This window comes from Octopus bimaculoides, chromosome 1 (genome assembly GCF_046866305.1).
Source record: "Octopus bimaculoides isolate indiv1 chromosome 1, ASM4686630v1, whole genome shotgun sequence".
Lineage (NCBI taxonomy): Eukaryota > Metazoa > Mollusca > Cephalopoda > Octopoda > Octopodidae > Octopus > Octopus bimaculoides.
In genome coordinates this window covers 149,829,930-149,849,002 of record NC_142928.1, presented here as the reverse complement: position 1 = coordinate 149,849,002, position 19,073 = coordinate 149,829,930, and the positions used below count along the sequence as shown (strand labels likewise).

General features: G+C 36.5%; 1 protein-coding gene across 1 annotated transcript in view; it reads right to left on the bottom strand.

Moving 5' to 3' along the window:
- The window catches only part of LOC106869712 (partitioning defective protein 6), an 83,700-nt gene extending 77,260 nt beyond the window's left edge, over window positions 1-6,440 (bottom strand). Inside the window, exon 1 of the mRNA XM_052971383.2 lies at window positions 5,878-6,440. Coding sequence (XP_052827343.1) covers window positions 5,878-5,955 — 78 coding nt within the window. The 5' untranslated portion in view covers window positions 5,956-6,440. The remainder of the gene's footprint in view (window positions 1-5,877) is intronic.
- Window positions 6,441-19,073: the final 12,633 nt, after the last annotated feature.

The following is a 19,073-nucleotide window of genomic DNA, read 5'->3' as shown; positions in this document are numbered from 1 at the left end:
TACATGCACAGGGTACCTACTAATTATATATATAGTTTTTATTTTTCAGATGATAGCATATAGTTTGAAAGAAATTTGATGGCTATTTCTATCAGTTCAAGCAACCATACAGAGGATCTTTCAAGGAGAAAGCCCCTGGTCCATCAGGAGTCACTACTGAGATGCTTAAAATATCTGGTAATGTAGGATATGGTTTAGTACCTGTATAGTTAATCAGGTTACTTAGGAAGGCATCGTCTTCAGTGACTGGTATAGCAGCATCATAATCAGCTGCTACAAGGGTAAGGGGGATTCTTAGAAGTAATTATAGAGGCATCAAATTGCTGGACCAGGTGATGAAAGTTAAGGAAAGTGTTATAGCCCAATTAATTAGGAACAAAATTAGACTAGACAAAATGCAGTTTGGCTGTGTCCCAGGCAGAAACACTACCAATGCTATTTTCATAGTCAGGCAACTGCAACAGAAGCATTTAGCTAAAAATAAGCTGTTGTACTTGGCATTTGTTGATCTAGAGAAAGCCTTCGGCAGGGTACCTCACTCTATGATATGGTGGTCTCTGAGGAAGCTAGGGGTAAATAAATGGCTTATGAAAGCAGTACAGGCCATGCACAGGGGTGCTTTTTGTAAGGTAAGAACTAACTATGAGTACAGAGACAAATTTAGAGTACAGGTAGGTGTTCACCAAGGCTCATTCCTCATCCACCTCTTATTCATGATCATCCTTTAGGTCATAACAGAGGAATTTAAGACTGCAAGTCCATGGGAACTACTATGATGATCTTACTCTCATAGCAGATTCTGTAACAGAACTAGTAAAGAAATTCCAGGTGCGGCAGCAAAACCTGGAATCAAAGGATTTTAAAGTTAACTTAGCAAAGATCAAGGTTTTAGTAAGCAAGAAATTGGACAGGACCCTAACCACTTCTGGTAAATGGCCCTGCTTGATATGCAGGAAAGGTGTAGGCAGGAATTCCATTTAGTGTACCCAGTGCAAGCTATGGATACAGAAAAGGTGTAGTGGAGTAGTAGGAAGGTTAACTGAGAAAGTAGTGTTTGTATGTGAAAGATGTACAGGAGCCATAAAGATTACAGATACATGGGAAACTGATTTTCTCAAATATCCCATAGGCTCTCTAGAAGTACTATATAATTTCTGCTATCTAGGTGACCTAATTAGCAGTGGAGGGTGTACCAAAAGTGTAATTACTAGAATAGAATAGGATGGAGAAAGTTCAGAGAGATTTTACCGTTGACAGCAATCAAAAGTCTCTCACAATGCATATGTACAAACAGCAATGCTACATGGTAGTGAGACATGGGTCGTGAGTGCAGAGGACATGTGAAAACAGAGATGAATGAAGCTGCTATGCTCTGTTGGATGTGTAATGTGCAACAGAGCATTAGTGTATTGAGAGAGAAGTTAGACATAAGAGGAATTAGATTCAATGTGCAAGAGAGAAGACTGTGCTGGTTTCGTCATGAGGTGCATATGAATGAGGACAGTTGCATAAAGAAGTGCTAATCACTTGAACTGGATGGAACTTGTGGATGGAACTCATGGAAGAAGGAGACCCAGAAAGACATGGGACAAAGTGTTGAAAGCTGATCTCAAAACACTGAACATTACGAAGGAAATGACAAAGGACTTAGATATCTGGTACTTTATTGTACTTGAGAATTGATATCCTATAACCACCTTGGTAATGCTTGTCCATGAGGGGATCTACCCCATCAACCTTCTTCCCCACTCACATTTCTGACAATGGAACCTGGCGCAGCTCCTGTCAAACCAACCAACCCATACCAGCATGGAAGACAGATATTAAATGACAATGATGATAAAATTGTTTGTTTGCTTTTATGTCTAATTTCCCATGCTAACATGGGGTAAGACTAGTATGAGGAATTATTTTACAGTTGGACCCTTCCTTGTTGCTAACTCTTACTTATTTTTCATGTAAGGAATTGTGTATTTCACATGTTTTTGAAGCCAAAATGCAACAACATCCCTGCTTATAGCTCACTGATTTTTTACAGAAATGAAAAATGTACACAAACACACGTACATATATTTTTCTTTTTAACTGGCACTCCGTCGGTTACAACGACAAATGTTCCATTTGATCTGATCAACAGAACAGTTTGCTTGTGAAATTAACGTGCAAGTGACTGAATACTCCACAGACATGCCTACGTTAGTAGGTCTCAGACAGATTCAGCATGACATACAGTGTGACAAGGGTGGCCCTTTGAATTACAGGTACAACTCCTTTTTGCCAGCTGAGTGCACTGGAGTAACGTGAAATAAAGTGTCTCACTCATGGTCTCAACACGCCGCCAGAAATCAAACTTATGACCTTATGATCATGAACCTAGCTACTAAGCCACGAGTATCAAAGTCACTCACGGACTTACAGGCAGGAAAAATGTACCCATGGTTTTACCAATGCTGTGCTGTTGAAATTTGTGTGTTGTGGGCCTATAGCAGTCTTGTGTTGTTAAATTTGCTCCCGACCTACTCCAGTCCTTTGAGTTGATATGTGCATTCCAGACTTCACAGATATACCACACGAGAATGGCAAATCATAAACAGCTTATTTTTTTCTATCAATGTGAAACAGTTGAATTCGAGAAATTTGGTGATGGTCTATGTCGATAAACTAAATATATACAGATCACGAAGTGGAATCCTTCCAGAAACATCAGACTCCATACTTCGGCAATTTAACTTATTCTACTTTGTAAACAGCTCGTAATTTCTTTCTCCCTGAGTTTCAGATTACCTTTATTCTAACGCTCATCGCACCTTACCTCTACACAGAGCATTGTTCTATATAATTTCTACTTTCACACAAATCTGTCATCGTAATTAGTGCACATTGCTGTCATGGGCAAACTGCGGCCCGCAAAACTTTCTGAATGGCATGCATGCCTAACAAAAAATTACCACCAATTTTTTTTTTTTTTTTGCGGCCCGCCAGGTGTTGAACTATGTCTCATGTGGTCCAGATCTCGAAAATGGTTGCCCATGCCTGCCATAGTGAGTATCATCTATATATACGTAGATCTATCGCTAGCATCAGCAATCGCGATTAAATCTGTTTCCATTTACTTCAAACAACGGGAGTCTCTATGACGTCGATCGACGTACTAGGAATAGCAGCCAAAAAGTCTCCTTCGCACCGCATACAGAGCCTACCTACCGCTGAGAGAGAGTGAGTGAGAGAGGGGGGAGATTATATATACCTAGTCTAATTTTTTTTTAAAGTGGGAGAAACGATTGAAGTTGGAACGCATTTAATTATTGTCTTGCCTAGTCTATATATACCGAAACTGAGTTGGGGCCAAATATCTATATGGCGATTGAATATCTTTTTTTTTTTTAAGAAACAGAATTACTAGGAGGAGCGAATCCCCAATCCCTTCGCTCCCGTTCCTTTTAGTCGCATCTTACGCCACGCCGGGAATACGGCAACTGCATTCTACCGCCGCCCCCACCCCAGTCGCAGAAGGGTTTGCTAGTTAACCCATAGCTGGGACCCTTACAGGTGTAGCTACTCCGGACAAGAGTAGATCTAGGAACAATAGTGGCAAAGAGGTGGTTCCACATTCCTCAAACGCCGAAACCAGGGCCCCAGGGTACCCGCTGCCGGATGTAGCTTAGAGTCATACCCAATATCAGGTGTCACAAAATCATATGCACAACCATCACCAGCACTCACTTTCAAACGAAGGTCGATAAAGTTCTGAAGTAGGAAAAGAAATTCTCAAAAATCACAAGTTTACTTTTTACTTGAAATTCACCAAAAAAAAAAAAAAAAAGTACAAATAAAAGAGAAAACTAGCTTCACAAATGACAGTTTCACAAATGTCAAATGTGGTGCTTGCGCACCTAAACGACGTGCGTTGAAGTTAGTTACCTTTCTGCAGTATAACTATTCCAATTTAAATAAAAATAGAAATGTTTCAGGTCTTATAAAACATGTATTCAGTGTTTATATGGAACAAAAATAACTGCACTATGATTTTCTTTATTTTTATAAACTTATAAGCATATTTACCTCCCCCGATACACGCACTAAGTATGTCAGTCAATTGCTGTTCTGGATAGTAAGTAGAATGAAATTCGTGACGGTCATGCCTTTCCCAAGGGCATTAACAACAGAACTGAAGAGAAACAGCTAAAAACAACAATCCAAAACAAAACCAAGGACTCGGTTCGCTGACAGCTTACAATTACTCATAATTTATTATTTTTCAAAGTTTGACCGGAAAGTAAAAAATTGCCCTTATCAAGTTTATTTCAGCCTATATCATTACTGAATTAATCTAGCTTACTGTTCTTTAAACCGGGTATCAATTTACATCCATACGGGTTACCACCATCAACCGTGTAACTAAACTCGATGACATAAGTATCTTAATTAGAAGTTACGGCGTTACCAAGAAACAAAAGCATTGCTGTGTAATTTGTTAAATATAAGAGCCTTCATTATGTTAGGTTAATTATCTAATTATAACATCCATACTACATTAAGTGCCACTAAGCTATATAATAATACACTTTCAACGGTAAATAAATTATCAAGGTGCCTCATGTTAGGTGATGTGCAAGTAAACATTGGAAAAGTTAGAAAAAACCGTACATTCAAAATTAGAATTCTTACACAAAAGAAGCAATTAAAAAAGTTACAGATATCTAAAATAAAATAGATAAATGTAATCTGTAATTAAATAATAAGCTAACACTTCTAGTACTTCAGCTAAATACTTTCATGTTAAGTCGTAACAAGTCTTGTATTTTGCCGTTAAATACACGCACTAACAATCCGCAATGGATAACATAATCCCTGCGGATAGATTAGATTCTAAATTCTGGCTCATTTGCTAGATAAAATTTAAGCAAACAGCTACATCGAGTGAAACTAATATTCAGTGTGTTTGTGTGTGGTTTTGTAAATATTCTGTTTCAAACAGATAACTATCTTGGGTAATTAGAAAGCCTCATCAATACAACTAACACTTTTGGCGTGTGTATGTATGTTTATATATATCGGTGATTTCGGTGATTTCAAGACAAATATTACAAGATATTTTAAAGCAAGCTTAGCGTTGATACACAATCACATTGTTATTCCAAGTATTTGAACAGGAATATTTTAAGGCGGTTCGCATGCCAATATAACATACCACAGGTGGCCTGTCGAAAAGAAATCTAGAGGGGTGAAAACATAAAAAGATACGCATATAACACGTATAATTAAATAAACTACATAACAGTAATCGTTGGCGGAGGTAGACAAATAGTCAGCATCTTAAGAAATAAGTTAAGAGTGGACAAATGAAAGTATACTATGACGTTTTAAATAGAATATTATCCCGATAATGAATTCGAATATTCTAATTTATAAGAGTATGTATATAAAAAAAAGAAAGGCTTTGACGAAATAAAGCTAACGAAAGATTTTTCATTTATGCAGAGCAGTGAAATGAGAACAGACATAAGGTAAAAGAGAGCAAAGTTACTGTGATCAAGGAGTGTCCGACATTTATTCAGGTATCACACAATTTAGGGTAATGATACACGAGAAAAAAAAAAAAAGGGATGGGGTCATAATACAGCTTCGAACATGACATTGTAAGAAGAAAAACGTGTGCTTATGTTGGAGGTAGTCAGAATTTCGGGTGTGTAGAAAACACTACTCGCACCTGGCTCACCTCGCAATAATTGCATAAACACTCCCTCTAAATTTTATCTTACAAAATAAAGAGACCGGTAACAAGACTTTATACTTATATTTTCACGAGACCAGAACAACAGATATTTTAAACAAATTTCATACATATTTATGAGCAAAATAAAAAAAGAAACTTACCTTGCTTTTCACTTCAATTAAATTATTATCCGTCATTCTGTTCTTGACCACACGTTTCTGCTGTTGTGGAGATCCCATCGAGCAACATTAGTACTCATAGCAACGTTACTAAGGTAGAAATACAAATTTATACTTTTTAAGAGTAGGGTTCTCACATCACAGACAAGACACGGGAATTAGTTTCCGACTGACTCCGATGGTAAAAGTCAAGATGTTGTCTATGTTTCTGTACCTCCCACGGGTTTGCTACGCTAAGCCTTCTACTGAAAGGGCTGGTGAAGTATGCGTTGCTTTACTCTTTGTTTTGTTGTTAATTGAATCGTACTCACTTTGTCTGTATACTTAATTTCTTCCTCCTCGTGTACTCCTCATAAACTTACCCCTTTCTCTACATGGCTTCCTAGCTGCTTCAGATCTCTCATAATCGCTCTATCTTTTTGTCAACCTATGCAGCGACGACTCCTGCTGCCTAAACACCGCTCACTCACCCTCCCTTTTCTTGTCTGTCATATCTTTCTTACACCCTACGCTTACTCTCTCACTCTTCCCCTCTGTCCCTCCCTCATCCCCTCTGTCCCTCCCTCATGTCTTTCATATCCTTCTTGCACCCAGCACTTGCTCTCTTTCCTCCTCCCTCTTCATATATAGTAACAAATGATTACTTCCTCGCAACGTAGTCTTTCTCTTGTCTTTATAGATTTACATCGACTTTTCTAACTCTCACACTCTCCCTCTCTTATATTTTCCGCTTACTCTCACTCACAATATATAAAGATCATATCTTTCTCATTGCTACTTTCCGCACTATCTCCATCTGTTTCCCAACCCGTACACTTCTATCATGATCCCAACCAATACTGCACCAAACGTTTAAGTTCGTACACGAAATACATCATTGCTACTAAAGAAATTATAAACTCACAAACACAATAACATATATACTGTGTAATACAAGTGTTAGCCGTCGCTACGTTGGACGATGAACCTCACAGGACAAATGTAATCAATCTTCACAATCTTTCCACAAACAGAATAAGAGCCGATCTCCGTTTTCTGTTCAGGAAGAGATTGTAAACTGATTTGTTTACGTTTATCTAGTGTGTTCGATCGCGCAATTCAGCGACAGCTTTAACACGGCAACGTTCATCGTATAAGAAAGTATAGAATATACACTATCGTACATATATATTACGTTAGCTAAAACACGCTGCTTGGAGCATCAATGGTGGGTGTGGGTGTGTGCGTGCGTGTGAGTGAGTGTGTACATGCATAAATGCATATACATGCGTATGTTCCTGGCTTTAAGGGTGTCGCGAAAGGCCTGGCTGGAGGCCCTCCTTCCGAGTTCTTTTACAAGGCTTAGAAAAACTAGACGACCCCTGCAATAAGTGTGTGAATCCGAGAGGGGAATATGTTGAATAAAATCATCATATTTTCTTTTGCCCAAAGCCAGGAACTTTTCAGCATTTGTCGTATGTGTGTGTGTGTGTGTGTATGTGTATCTCTCTCTCTCTCTCACTCCATATATATATATATATGTGTGTGTGTGTGTAGTGAATCTTGCAAGCATGAAGTGGATTCAATCCACCATTACCAAATTTAAATTAACACTTCAACAGAACTTTTCTCATGGTAAAACAATAGTTTTTCTGTGCCAGATTGTCTTAGCTAGGCCGAAATAATGTCTTCACCACTTGACCCTTCTAATCTCTTCTATTTCACCAAAAGCTAGAATTGAGATAACAAGACCACCAACTAAATCCATTGTTTTCAACGATATGTCTATCCTTCTGGATAGTTATAAAAACAAGAACCCCAAGCAAAAATCAGTTAATGACTTGGGGATAACTGAGTTAGTCAGCTCCTGACAACTCAATCAGTTAGTTAATGAATGACAAACTCGACCATCACTTAGGGAGCAAAACGCTAGAATCATGATCCAAAGCAAGGCGGCTACTAAAGACAATGGTCAAATGGAGAAATGAAATCTACTGTCAGCAGCTATGAGACCCAACTTCCAACACTCTCTCACTTTTACTAACTCACTTTGTCTTCTGTGCGCATTGCCATATCTCTCTCTATGGTTTACTACTACAATACAAACACACAGGCCAAAATTAACTTTTTTACTTTGCACGCTCTAGGATTTTATTATCTGCTCGTCGAGGCAAGGTATTATATTCAATGTAACGGTAAATAAATATTTTCTTTACAACTTCAATCACTGTTCTTTCATTTTTACATAATGGCTATCAACGAAGAACCAATCTTTACAAACAAATTACATTTCATCCTATTGTGTATCGACTATCGTCTTCCCATATTATTGTTTACTAATTAATATCATCCATTACATATATATACACATATATACATGGCCTTCTTTCTTCAGTCAAGTATACCAGAAGTCCTTACTGTTTTGGACAGTTGCACTTGAGACAGTTTGATCTGGTTGCCTCCAAAAACGTCTAAGCTAAGAGCATTAGACTTTTTTGTAAGAAAGCTAGCAAATGTGTTCGGCAACAAAGACAAAAAAACGGAGAACATGGTACACAATTACAAATACAAACAATTAGAATATAACAACAGGTGTCTTTCAACTGAGAGTGAATCAAATATATATATATATATATATGTATGTATATGTATGTATGTATATATACATACATAGAGAGAGAGAAAGAGAGAGTGAGAGAGAGAGTGGGAGAGAGAGATAATGGTGCAAATAAACAAATAAAACTGCTTGGGTTGATATATAAAATATACACATACGACTTTCAGTCGATGGATATTCAATTATAAATATATGAATATTTATATATCAACAGGGCAAACTTACACAAAGTACAAAGATACAGAAAATTAAAGGGGAAAAGGTATGGTGCTACAGGTCTGACAGCTGTTTCTGGGGGCTTGGAGTTACTTCATAATGTAGTGAGTGCTTTTATGTGCCACTGGCACGAGGGTCAGTCAGATGGTACTGGCAACAGCCACATTCAAATGGTGTTTTTTAGGTGACAGGAGCCAGTCCAGCGGCACTGGCAACAACCTTGCTTGAATGTTTTTTCATCACACACACACACACACACACACACACACACACATGCATTCATAACAGGATTCTTTTCAGTTTCCATCAGCTAAATTCTCTTTCAAGGTTTTCGTTAGTCTTGGCTATAGTAGAAGACATTTACCCAAGGTGCCATGCAATAGGACTGAACCTAAAACTAAAAAACATGGTTATGACACAAACTTCTTAACAGCCAAAGCCTATGCCTACACACACACACACACACACACATATACACACACACACTCGCATACACACATGCACACGCACACACACATACACACACTTGCACTCATAACAGGATTCTTTTCAGTTTCCATCAACCAAATTCACTTTCAAGGTTTTGGTTAGTCTGGGGCTATAGTTAAAGCATTTGCCCAAGGTGCCATGTAATAAGACTGAACCCAAAACCACATGGTTATGAAACAAACTTCTTAGCAGCCATAGCCCATGCCTACACACACACACACACACACACACATATACACATACATAAGATTCATGAACATTACTCCAATAAACTTCTACAATTGTCGCCTAAAATTGTTTGACCCAGATCAACTCAAAGTGTTTTAATATTTATGATACACATTGGTCACCCAACTGATGTTTTCCAGCAGAGCATTCAACAGTACAGCTGTTTTATTGTTTTGTGTTTATCTGGGTCAGTTAGAGATTTTAGGATGAGATCGTAGGAAATTTCTGGAACAATAATTATCTATTTTGGTTTGTGGTTGGACATTGTAGTTGTGAAGATTAGCCTTTTTATTACCATGTTTCTCTTGAAATACACTATTTTAATTTCAATAAATTTTGAAAATGATAAAGCATTAAATAATTTTGTTATTGTTAAGCTAGGGTTTGGAACATTAATTGGGATAGTATTGTGAGAGAAGGTCATAATTTAAATTACTTAAAAACAGCAAATTTGTATCATTGAACCTGGGGTAGTCTCAGGCAGGTTGGTATCAAAAGGGCTAAGTGCATTATATTAACTGAGCTTCATATAAAATAATGTTTGAATAAAATAGTTTAGATTTTAGAAGAATCCAAAATCTGAATTCTGATAGAAAAATGATGACATTTCTTTAAAATTTTAGTAGAACCTACAAGAAGACATTAAAGATTAATACAAAATAATGTCATCCAACTGAATTTATCTCTTTAGTGCTTTAACTGGCTATATCCAGCCCAAATAATCCACAAGTTTTATAATAAAAACCAGTCAGATTAAAATTCTCACACCTACCATACAATGTTATTCTAAAACTGAAATGCATCATCAAAATCTCAAAGTAAGAAGTTAATGGATAATTAATTCAAAATGATGTGAATAAATAAGATTTCCTCTGACAGAATAATCTGAATGCTAAAGGGTTATGGTGATCCACTTTAAAAGAGATGTAATTAAGCCCAGAGTTTGGTAAGGATAGGAAGATGTCTGCCCTGGATGATGCTTTTATGGGATTGGCACTTTAGGGTCTCCTGTATAAGCCTCTATAGGGTGTACTGACCCCCACCCAAGGGGGAGCAGGACATGGTGCAAACTTAAGAATGGCACACACTCTGGGCTGCACTCACTCTGGGCTGCACACACTCTGGGCTGCACTCACTCTGGGCTGCACACACTCTGGGCTGCACTCACTCTGGGCTGCACACACTCTGGTCAGTACACACTCTCGGCTACACACACTCTGAGCTGCACACACTCTGGGCTACGCTCACTCTGGGCAGCATACACTCTGGGCTGCACACACTCTGGTCAGTACACACTCTCGGCTACACACACTCTGAGCTGCACACACTCTGGGCTACGCTCACTCTGGGCAGCATACACTCTGGGCTGCACACACTCTGGGTTTCACTCACTCTGAGCTGCACACACTCTGTGCTGCAAACACTCTGGGCTGCACTCACTCTGGGCTGCACACACGCTGGGCTGCACTTCCTCAAGCTATGCCATTGAATTAAGCACCCTCTGAATTAATTTTTTATAAAAGCATAATGTCTCAGATGACATTGTGTGATGTTAATGGTATTTAGAATGTAAATGAGAGAAATAATGGAGATTACACTTTGTAATCTGGTCCCTTATATCATGATCAGAAAGTTGCCTGTAATTTTCTACAAACAATAGAGTTTCATCCTTCTGGACTCAACAAAAAAAATACTAGTCAGTTGCTTCCTTTACCAATATGTGTTTCATTTTGTCTATAACAGAAATCACTATTTCACACATCTTCATCATCAAAACACTTTCATTTATTGGAGTTAAGTTAATGTTTCTGAAAATAAGATCATTCTTTCATCATATTTCTTTCATCATATCTGTGTTTGGAAGACAAATCTATTTAATGATTATTGCTTAAGCAAAAAAATTAATAGATTGATGTCACTCAATCCAATTATTGGCAAAATATGATAAATTGGAGTGAATAATCATATTTTATAAGTAATTAAACTGGTAAAAGAAAATCAGGTAGATTTCAATGAATGAGAACTGATTAGAGCATTGAACGAAAATAACAGCCAGAAGCATAGTGCATAATAAAAATGACAGAACAATTGAAACTAATGACCAAAATAGAATACAGTCCAAGATAAAAAAAAAATAATAATAAATAAACAATAGCAGCAAGAATCCTATTACATAAAAAAATGAAATCACTTTTGAAATTACTGATGCTACCAATCATGACAGTATGTAAAATTGTAAAAGTATATCAGTTCATATCACCAAGTTCATATTTCAAAGAGATGGAATAGTTTATATTTTCACACAAAAATGTTTGTGAGGAAATTAACATGAAATAGAATATATTTCAAATGAAAATATTAAACAATTTAAGTCTGCATGAGACATTGTCTATGAAAAGAATATATATCTTACTAGCTGGCCATGTGCCATCAAAAATGATAGCTAATTGCAGTATTTTATATATAAATATGGATGGTAAATCAAATTAATACACTTGTCAATGTTATCTAGTTGTATTTTGAGATGTGACATTGATCATCGCTTGTTACTGAGAGAACACTGGTTCACACATACAAATATTCACATACTTCCTTTGTACATGCACAAACATACACACGCATATATTCGCAAAGAATTGAAACACGCCCACTACCAGTTTGCCATCACCCCTTCCTTTCTCGTTCATATGCTGTGACAGAGAAAAACACAAGTGTATTATTATAGTAGATCCTTGTCATTGTGAAAGAGTATGCACATGTGTGTGTGTGTGTTAGTGTGTGTGTGTGTGTGTGTGTGTGTGTGTGTGTGTGTGTGTGTGTGTGTGCATATATCAGTTATCTTTTATCTTCTACTTCTTTCAGTCTTTGGACTGTGGCCATGCTGGGTCACCATCCAGAATGGGGTTAGTTGACCAGATCCACCCAGTACTTATATTTTTTTTAAACCTGATATTTATTCTATTGTTGTCTTTTTGCTGAATCGCTAAGTTATGGGGATATATACAAATCAACACCATTTGCCAAGTGGTTATAGGGGACAAACACAAACACAGTGACCCCCCTACACACACACCCACATGCACACACACTCACACACACACGACAGGCTTCTTCCAGTTTCCATCTACCAAATCCTCTTGCAAGTCTTTGGTTTACCTGGAGCTATAATAGAAGACACTTTACCTAGGTGCCACACAGTGGGACTGAACCAAGAACCTTGTGGTTGGGAAGCAAACTTCTTACCACAGTGTGATGTGGATTTGTAAAGCAAATTTCCAGCTCTGTTCAAATGGACAGTAACTGTTTATTTTATAATCATAGAGAAAGTGATGGATCAACTCAAGCTTTCTGAAACAAACAAACAAACATGTCAAAAGTAAAGCCATTGACACAGTCAAGTGCCATATTTTAACGTAAGGAACCCTCATGTATAAGGAACCCCTAATTTTGGTGGGGACTTAAAATTTGGAAAAAAGGATTTTTATGGGATTATAATACTATCCATGTATAAGAAACTCCCATATTTTTTTTAAACCTAATTTTTGACAAGAGTTCCTTATGGTAATTTTTCTTACAAGATTTCTGTGTAACAGGGTCGTGTAACTTAGTAAAATTTGACGTGTTGGCTGAGCTGGTTTTTTTTTTTCTTTTCAAGTTAAATAATCCTTTGAAGTTTTTGTCTAGAAACTGTCAAAAAGGTGTAAAAAGAATGGCAGCCACTGATTGGATGGAAATAGTGTCAAGACATATCATCTGATCATATATATTATTGAAAACATCAATAAAGTGGAGTCAGTGAGCTGTGTTGCTACAATGCAAATGTCTGGACTTGAAGAAACCTATTTAAATTTGATTTTGTATCTCTTAAAGTTGCATTGTGTCATATGCTGCAAATTAAGTACATCTTTACTCTTTTACTTGTTTCAGTCATTTGACTGTGGCCATGCTGGAGCACCGCCTTTTAGTCGAGCTAACTGAACCCAGGACTTATTCTTTGTAAGCCTAGTACTTATTTTATCAGTCTGTTTTGCCGAACCGCTAAGTTACGGGGACGTAAACACACCAGCATCGGTCGTCAAGCGATGTTGGGGGGACAAAAACAGACACACAAACATATACATACACACATACATATATATATATATATATATATATATATATATATATATATATATATATATATATAAATCCATATATACGATGGGTTTCTTTCATTTTCCATCTACCAAATCCACTCACAAGGCTTTGGTTGGCCCGAAGCTATAGTAGAAGACACTTGCCCAAGGTGCCACGCAGTGGGACTGAACTCGGAACCATGTGGTTCATAAGCAAGCTACTTACCACGCAGCCACTCCTACGCCTATAAGAATTTATAAACTTTGAGAGAATGTGAAATAATTCCTGGTTTGCTGTGAGAGCCTTTGACTTTTCGATTATGTGAACAATGTTTGAAAATAATTGTTCGAAAACAATTATTGGTAAAAAATTGTTCGAAAAACATTTATTCCAATTGAAAATTACATGAATGAAAATTATTCAAGAGGACATTTATATGAAATGTTAATTATTCTAAATTTTTTATTTTATTTAAACAAAAATGATAAAATTAAAAATCAAGTACACAAATGATATTTATTTCAAATAACTGTTTTTCAAATAATTGTTTTTGAGCAATTTTCATAATATGACTTTTTCAGTCCAAAGGGTATTTTAACTCAATATTTACACACTATTATTTATAGCTTTATCTATTTTGAGATCCAACATTCCACAAAAAAAAAACCGAATTATTTCATTCATATTAAACAATCTTTATGTGATAAATTGGTATAATCCTTACACCTTTAGACAAAAATTGCATTGTTTTGTTACTTCTCTATATGTTCTGCGTTCAAATCTTGTGGTCAACTTTGCTTTTCACCCTTTCTCAGGTTGACAAAATAAGTAACAGTCAAGTACTAGAATAATAATCATCATCATCAACATTTAGCATACGTTTTCCATGCTGGCATGGGTTAAATGGTTTGACAAGAACTGGCAAGGCCAGGGGCTGCATCAGGTTCCATAGTCTGTTTTGGCTTGTTTTCTGTGGCTGAATGCTCTTCCTAATGACAGCCACTTTACAGAATGTACTGGGTGCTTTTTACTTGGCACTAGCACACGCACCAATGCTTTTTATGTGACACCTTGTTTTTAAGATCTCAATTCAGTTGTGGTGGGTCGGTTTTCTTGAGTGCAACAATGCACCATGTATCTTGGTCTTCTGTCATCTCAGTGTTTTGAGATCAGCCTTCAATGCTTTGTCCCATGTCTTCCTGGGTGTCCCTCTTCCATGAATTATGTCATCTGGCACAAGAGTTTTACTATTATTTTGAAGATAAAGAAAAAAGAGCATGTGAGTGGTGAAAGGATCCCTCAAGGGCTTCGTGTGAACAGTCATTACAGAGTTTTATTTTTTGACATCATAGGTAACTGATGGGGCATGGACTCATTATTTCCCTTAGATTTTATTATCTTGATTAATCATCCAATTCAGCAGCACATATTGTTGATGCATTGCAAGTTTCCCTGAGATGTTCTTTAACAGTAATAGCAGCTGTGTATATGAAGGCGCATGACTCAGTGGTTAGAGCGTCAGGCTCACGATCATGGGGTAGTGAGTTCAATTCCCAGACCGGGTTGTGTGTTGTGTTCTTGAGCAAGACACTTTATTTCACATTGCTCCAGTCCACTCAGCTGTAAAAATGAGTTGCAACATCACTGATACCAAGCTGTATCAACTTTTGCCTTTCTCTTGGATAACATCAGTGATGTGGAGAGGAGAGGTTGATATGCCTGGACTTGTGCCTTGAAGGGGAACTTTGTAGGTGTAATCCCATGGTCACTCATGACCGAAGGGAGTCTTTACCCTTTATAGGAAGGTATTAATTGTCCAGTGATTAACACCACATGATTCCATGTGCCCTCCAGCCACATAACTGATAACTTTTAGAATGAGAGCAGTTAGCTTTTTCTTTAATCTCTTAAAGAATAGTTTGTCACTCAGTGACAGTTTACAAAAACTAGAAAAGTTTTTTATGAACTGAGGTTTCAAAATGTTCTTATATTGAATATATTCCACAGTCATTTCTGTTGAATCAGTTACATGTGGAGATATATGAAAATTTAGAGATGGTAGTAGTGGTTCATCTCTCTCAGTTGGTTCTCAGTATTTTGAGAGGATCACAAGAGTTAGAATAGCAATTGCCATATGTGATAGCCATTTTTTAATTTTTTTATGGCAAATAAATATACATATTGCTGAAGCTGTTTTACTTTAGATAGTTTAAGTTTGGGCAAGCTCCACCCCAGTACTTTTTAGCCACTTCATATAGAAAATATAAGGGTCATCCCAGGCTTTTTCAAAGCATCAAAGTAGATCTTGATTTAAATATAAAGACCAATAGAAGTGGGAGGAGTACTTAAGTCATCTTAACAGGTGTCATAGTGTTATTGCAGTTGGTGTTGGTGTTGCTGTTATTGTTATCAATATCAGTCATGGTCATTTTAGCAAGATTCTATGCAGTATAAGATATATTTTGTAATCTGGTTTGAATAATGCTACATTGGTAAGTAAAAAGTTTTCCATTCATTCATAACAGAAGAAATAAACAAGTTATTGATTTAGGCTGGAGGAGTTGGCATAATTGAAGAAGGAAACATTCATAAACGGTCCTCTATGCTTGTAAGTCTGATATTGATGATGTCATGATCTAATGTATATATGTATGTATATATGTACGTATTTATGCATGTATGTGTTTGTGTGTTTTTGTATGTATGCATATGTGTGAGTGTATGTATGTATGTATGTATGTATGTATGTATGAATGTATGTATGTATGTGTGTATGCGTGTATGTATGTATGCATGCATGCATACATGCATGTATCATTATTTTCAGATTTGGAACTTGGAACCATGGAAACATCATTCAAGATCTGAAGGGCTGCAATATGTGGCTTGGGAATTAAGAGAAAATTAGCATCTCTCCACTAGCCAGATGATAAGAAGATTTTAACTGCAAATACATCAATATAATTTGCGTGTTTTCATCCTATATGAAGACAGCTTCTGGCAAGTGCTGAAGTGATAATGTGAGCTGGTAAGATATATGGTTTGTCTTTATCAATTAGAAGTCAGTGAGTCAGGTTAAGCAATAGAGAGAAACAAGGAACAGAAACTGAAAATGTACAAAGCAGTTATTCTTTATTTGAAAGTTCAAGCATATAAAATATTGGTAAGCAGAACAGTGACATTTAAAAATAAATTAAACGAGACACATGTTTTTATTGTCAAGTAATAATCTATTTAATCACCAGTACTTTCACATTTTTCACTTGAAACTATTTTTCTAAGAAACACACTGGTATAATTTTTGTTATGTTAAAAACTTCTAAGCAAGTCTTTGGAAATTTATTTCAGTCGTCAGAAGACACTAAACTGTAGCTTCTGCCATGTTGCCCCTCTTCTAACCAGACATTATTTATCATAGAAAACACTCACTCAACTAATACAGAAATACTAGAAAGACAAAGAATGTATTCTTCCACAGAACTAAGATTTTTTTACTGTGTTTTACTTTGCAATGAGCTAAAATAAATACCCCTTTCCTTTACAAAATTTTGATTTGCCTGAACTTCTACAGTAGAAACTCAATAACTTTTTGCTATAATGATCTTGTCAAAGAATTTATCAGTTTTTATTGACTACTTTCTAGTTCTGTGGTTGATCTTGACTACAGACTGCTCAATACTGCACTAAGATATCTCTAGAATTTACCCACACAAAGTCTGTTTTAAGTTCAAAGTTCTTTATCCATAGGTCCAGGTACATTAGACATCTTTCTTAAAAACTTTTAAATTCTGTCTCCACTTTTTCAATATTTACACCATTTTCTTTGAATTTTTCTAGTCAAGGCATTTTGCATTTTGAGTTAGAAATTCACAGTTTTTCATTATTCTACACTTGTAATAGTTTGTATTTCTAGTTTAATATCTGCTACTTTGGAATTATCCTTCTCCATGGCTTGAATCAACTTGTTGGAAAGGCTGCAAATCATAATACACTCCTTCAAATCATAAATACACTTCTTCAAAATTATTTTCAAAAAATTGTTTTATCAGTCTCAAGCAGTGTTTTTCAAACAAGAGTAGGATTTCGAACGAACTCTTCTCTCTTTCTCGCCCTTTTAAAGCCTAGCCAGGCTCATGGGCCCAGTTTCCCGGTTTCTATGGTGCATGTGTGTCCACCCCCAGCTGGACGGGATGCCAGTCCATCGCAGCGTTACTCAAGAAACAGGAAGAAAGAGTGAGAGAAAGTTGGGGCGAAAGAGTACAACAGGGGTCGCCACCACCTCCTGCCAGAGCCTCGTGGAGCTTTAGGTGTTTTCACTCAATAAACAAACACAACGCCATCTGGGAATCGAAACCGTGATCCTCCGACTGCGAGTACACTACCTAACCAATGGGCCGTTGTGCCTCCACCTTTCGAACTAACAAGAATGTAAAAATTCTTTCAAAGCATTGGCAAAAATCTGATATTACCATGTAATAGCTTTTTGTATTCCACTCCAGTAAAGTCATACAATTGTCTCAGCTATGTTACTATGTCACACAAGCTGTTTATATGTAAAAATATTTGGAAATTTACACAATAAATACTTCAGGATCAATTATCAATAACTCGAAGGTTTGGAGACAGTTGTACATAGTGTGCACATTGCAGCCAATTCTTACAAGTCTTTTTCAAGTTTCATTTTTAATCAGTTAAAAATGGAATTCTCACTACCATATGAATATTATATCTTCTCCATCTTTTTCTTTTTATTGCATTCACATTAAGAACTGAATCTGATTATTAGTATATCCTTGTTTTTCTTGGAGACATATGGGGGTTATGTTGTAGTTTCAAGGGATTCAGGGTCATGTTCACTGTTTGCAACACAAAATCATTCTCATAGATACTTTAGTTGGTTGATTCATCCAGTAAACTAAATTCTCATACAAACTTTTGATTAGGATCCCTATTATTAGGACTTCTTGCATGACTGTTCTCTATCCAGAAATGTGCTCTCAATCAATCTGCCCTCTTTCATGTTAACAATAAACTGAGTCAAATTATATTTTGATTAGTATTTCCTGATTGTTGATTTTTTTCAAGATGATATGGTTACCCACTTCTGCATCTGGGTACCAGGTTTTTAGATCAGAATAGTTTTTCACATTAGATTTTCATTAATAACTGCACTCAGTATACATTAATTTCATCAATAAGTGCATTCGTAACACTTATCATTAATAACTGTACTCCCTTTATTGTCAGTTGTAGGAAGTTTATATAATGAGAAGTAATTTAAGAGTTGAACAGATGATGCTTTGTTGATGAATGAGGAGTGTTTCTGTAAAGCAATAAAAGCTTTCAAATTTTTCTCTTCTACAGTTTACTATCTTCAAACAAGTGAAGACTTGATTTTTGAAAATAGTGAAGTTAGATCTTTCTACTGGAGTATTTGATCGCAGATAGTCATGTATAACCTTTTAATGTTGCACTCACCATTGTTCCAAACTTGTTGCGGCATAAATTGTTGGTCATTATCAGAAACGATTCT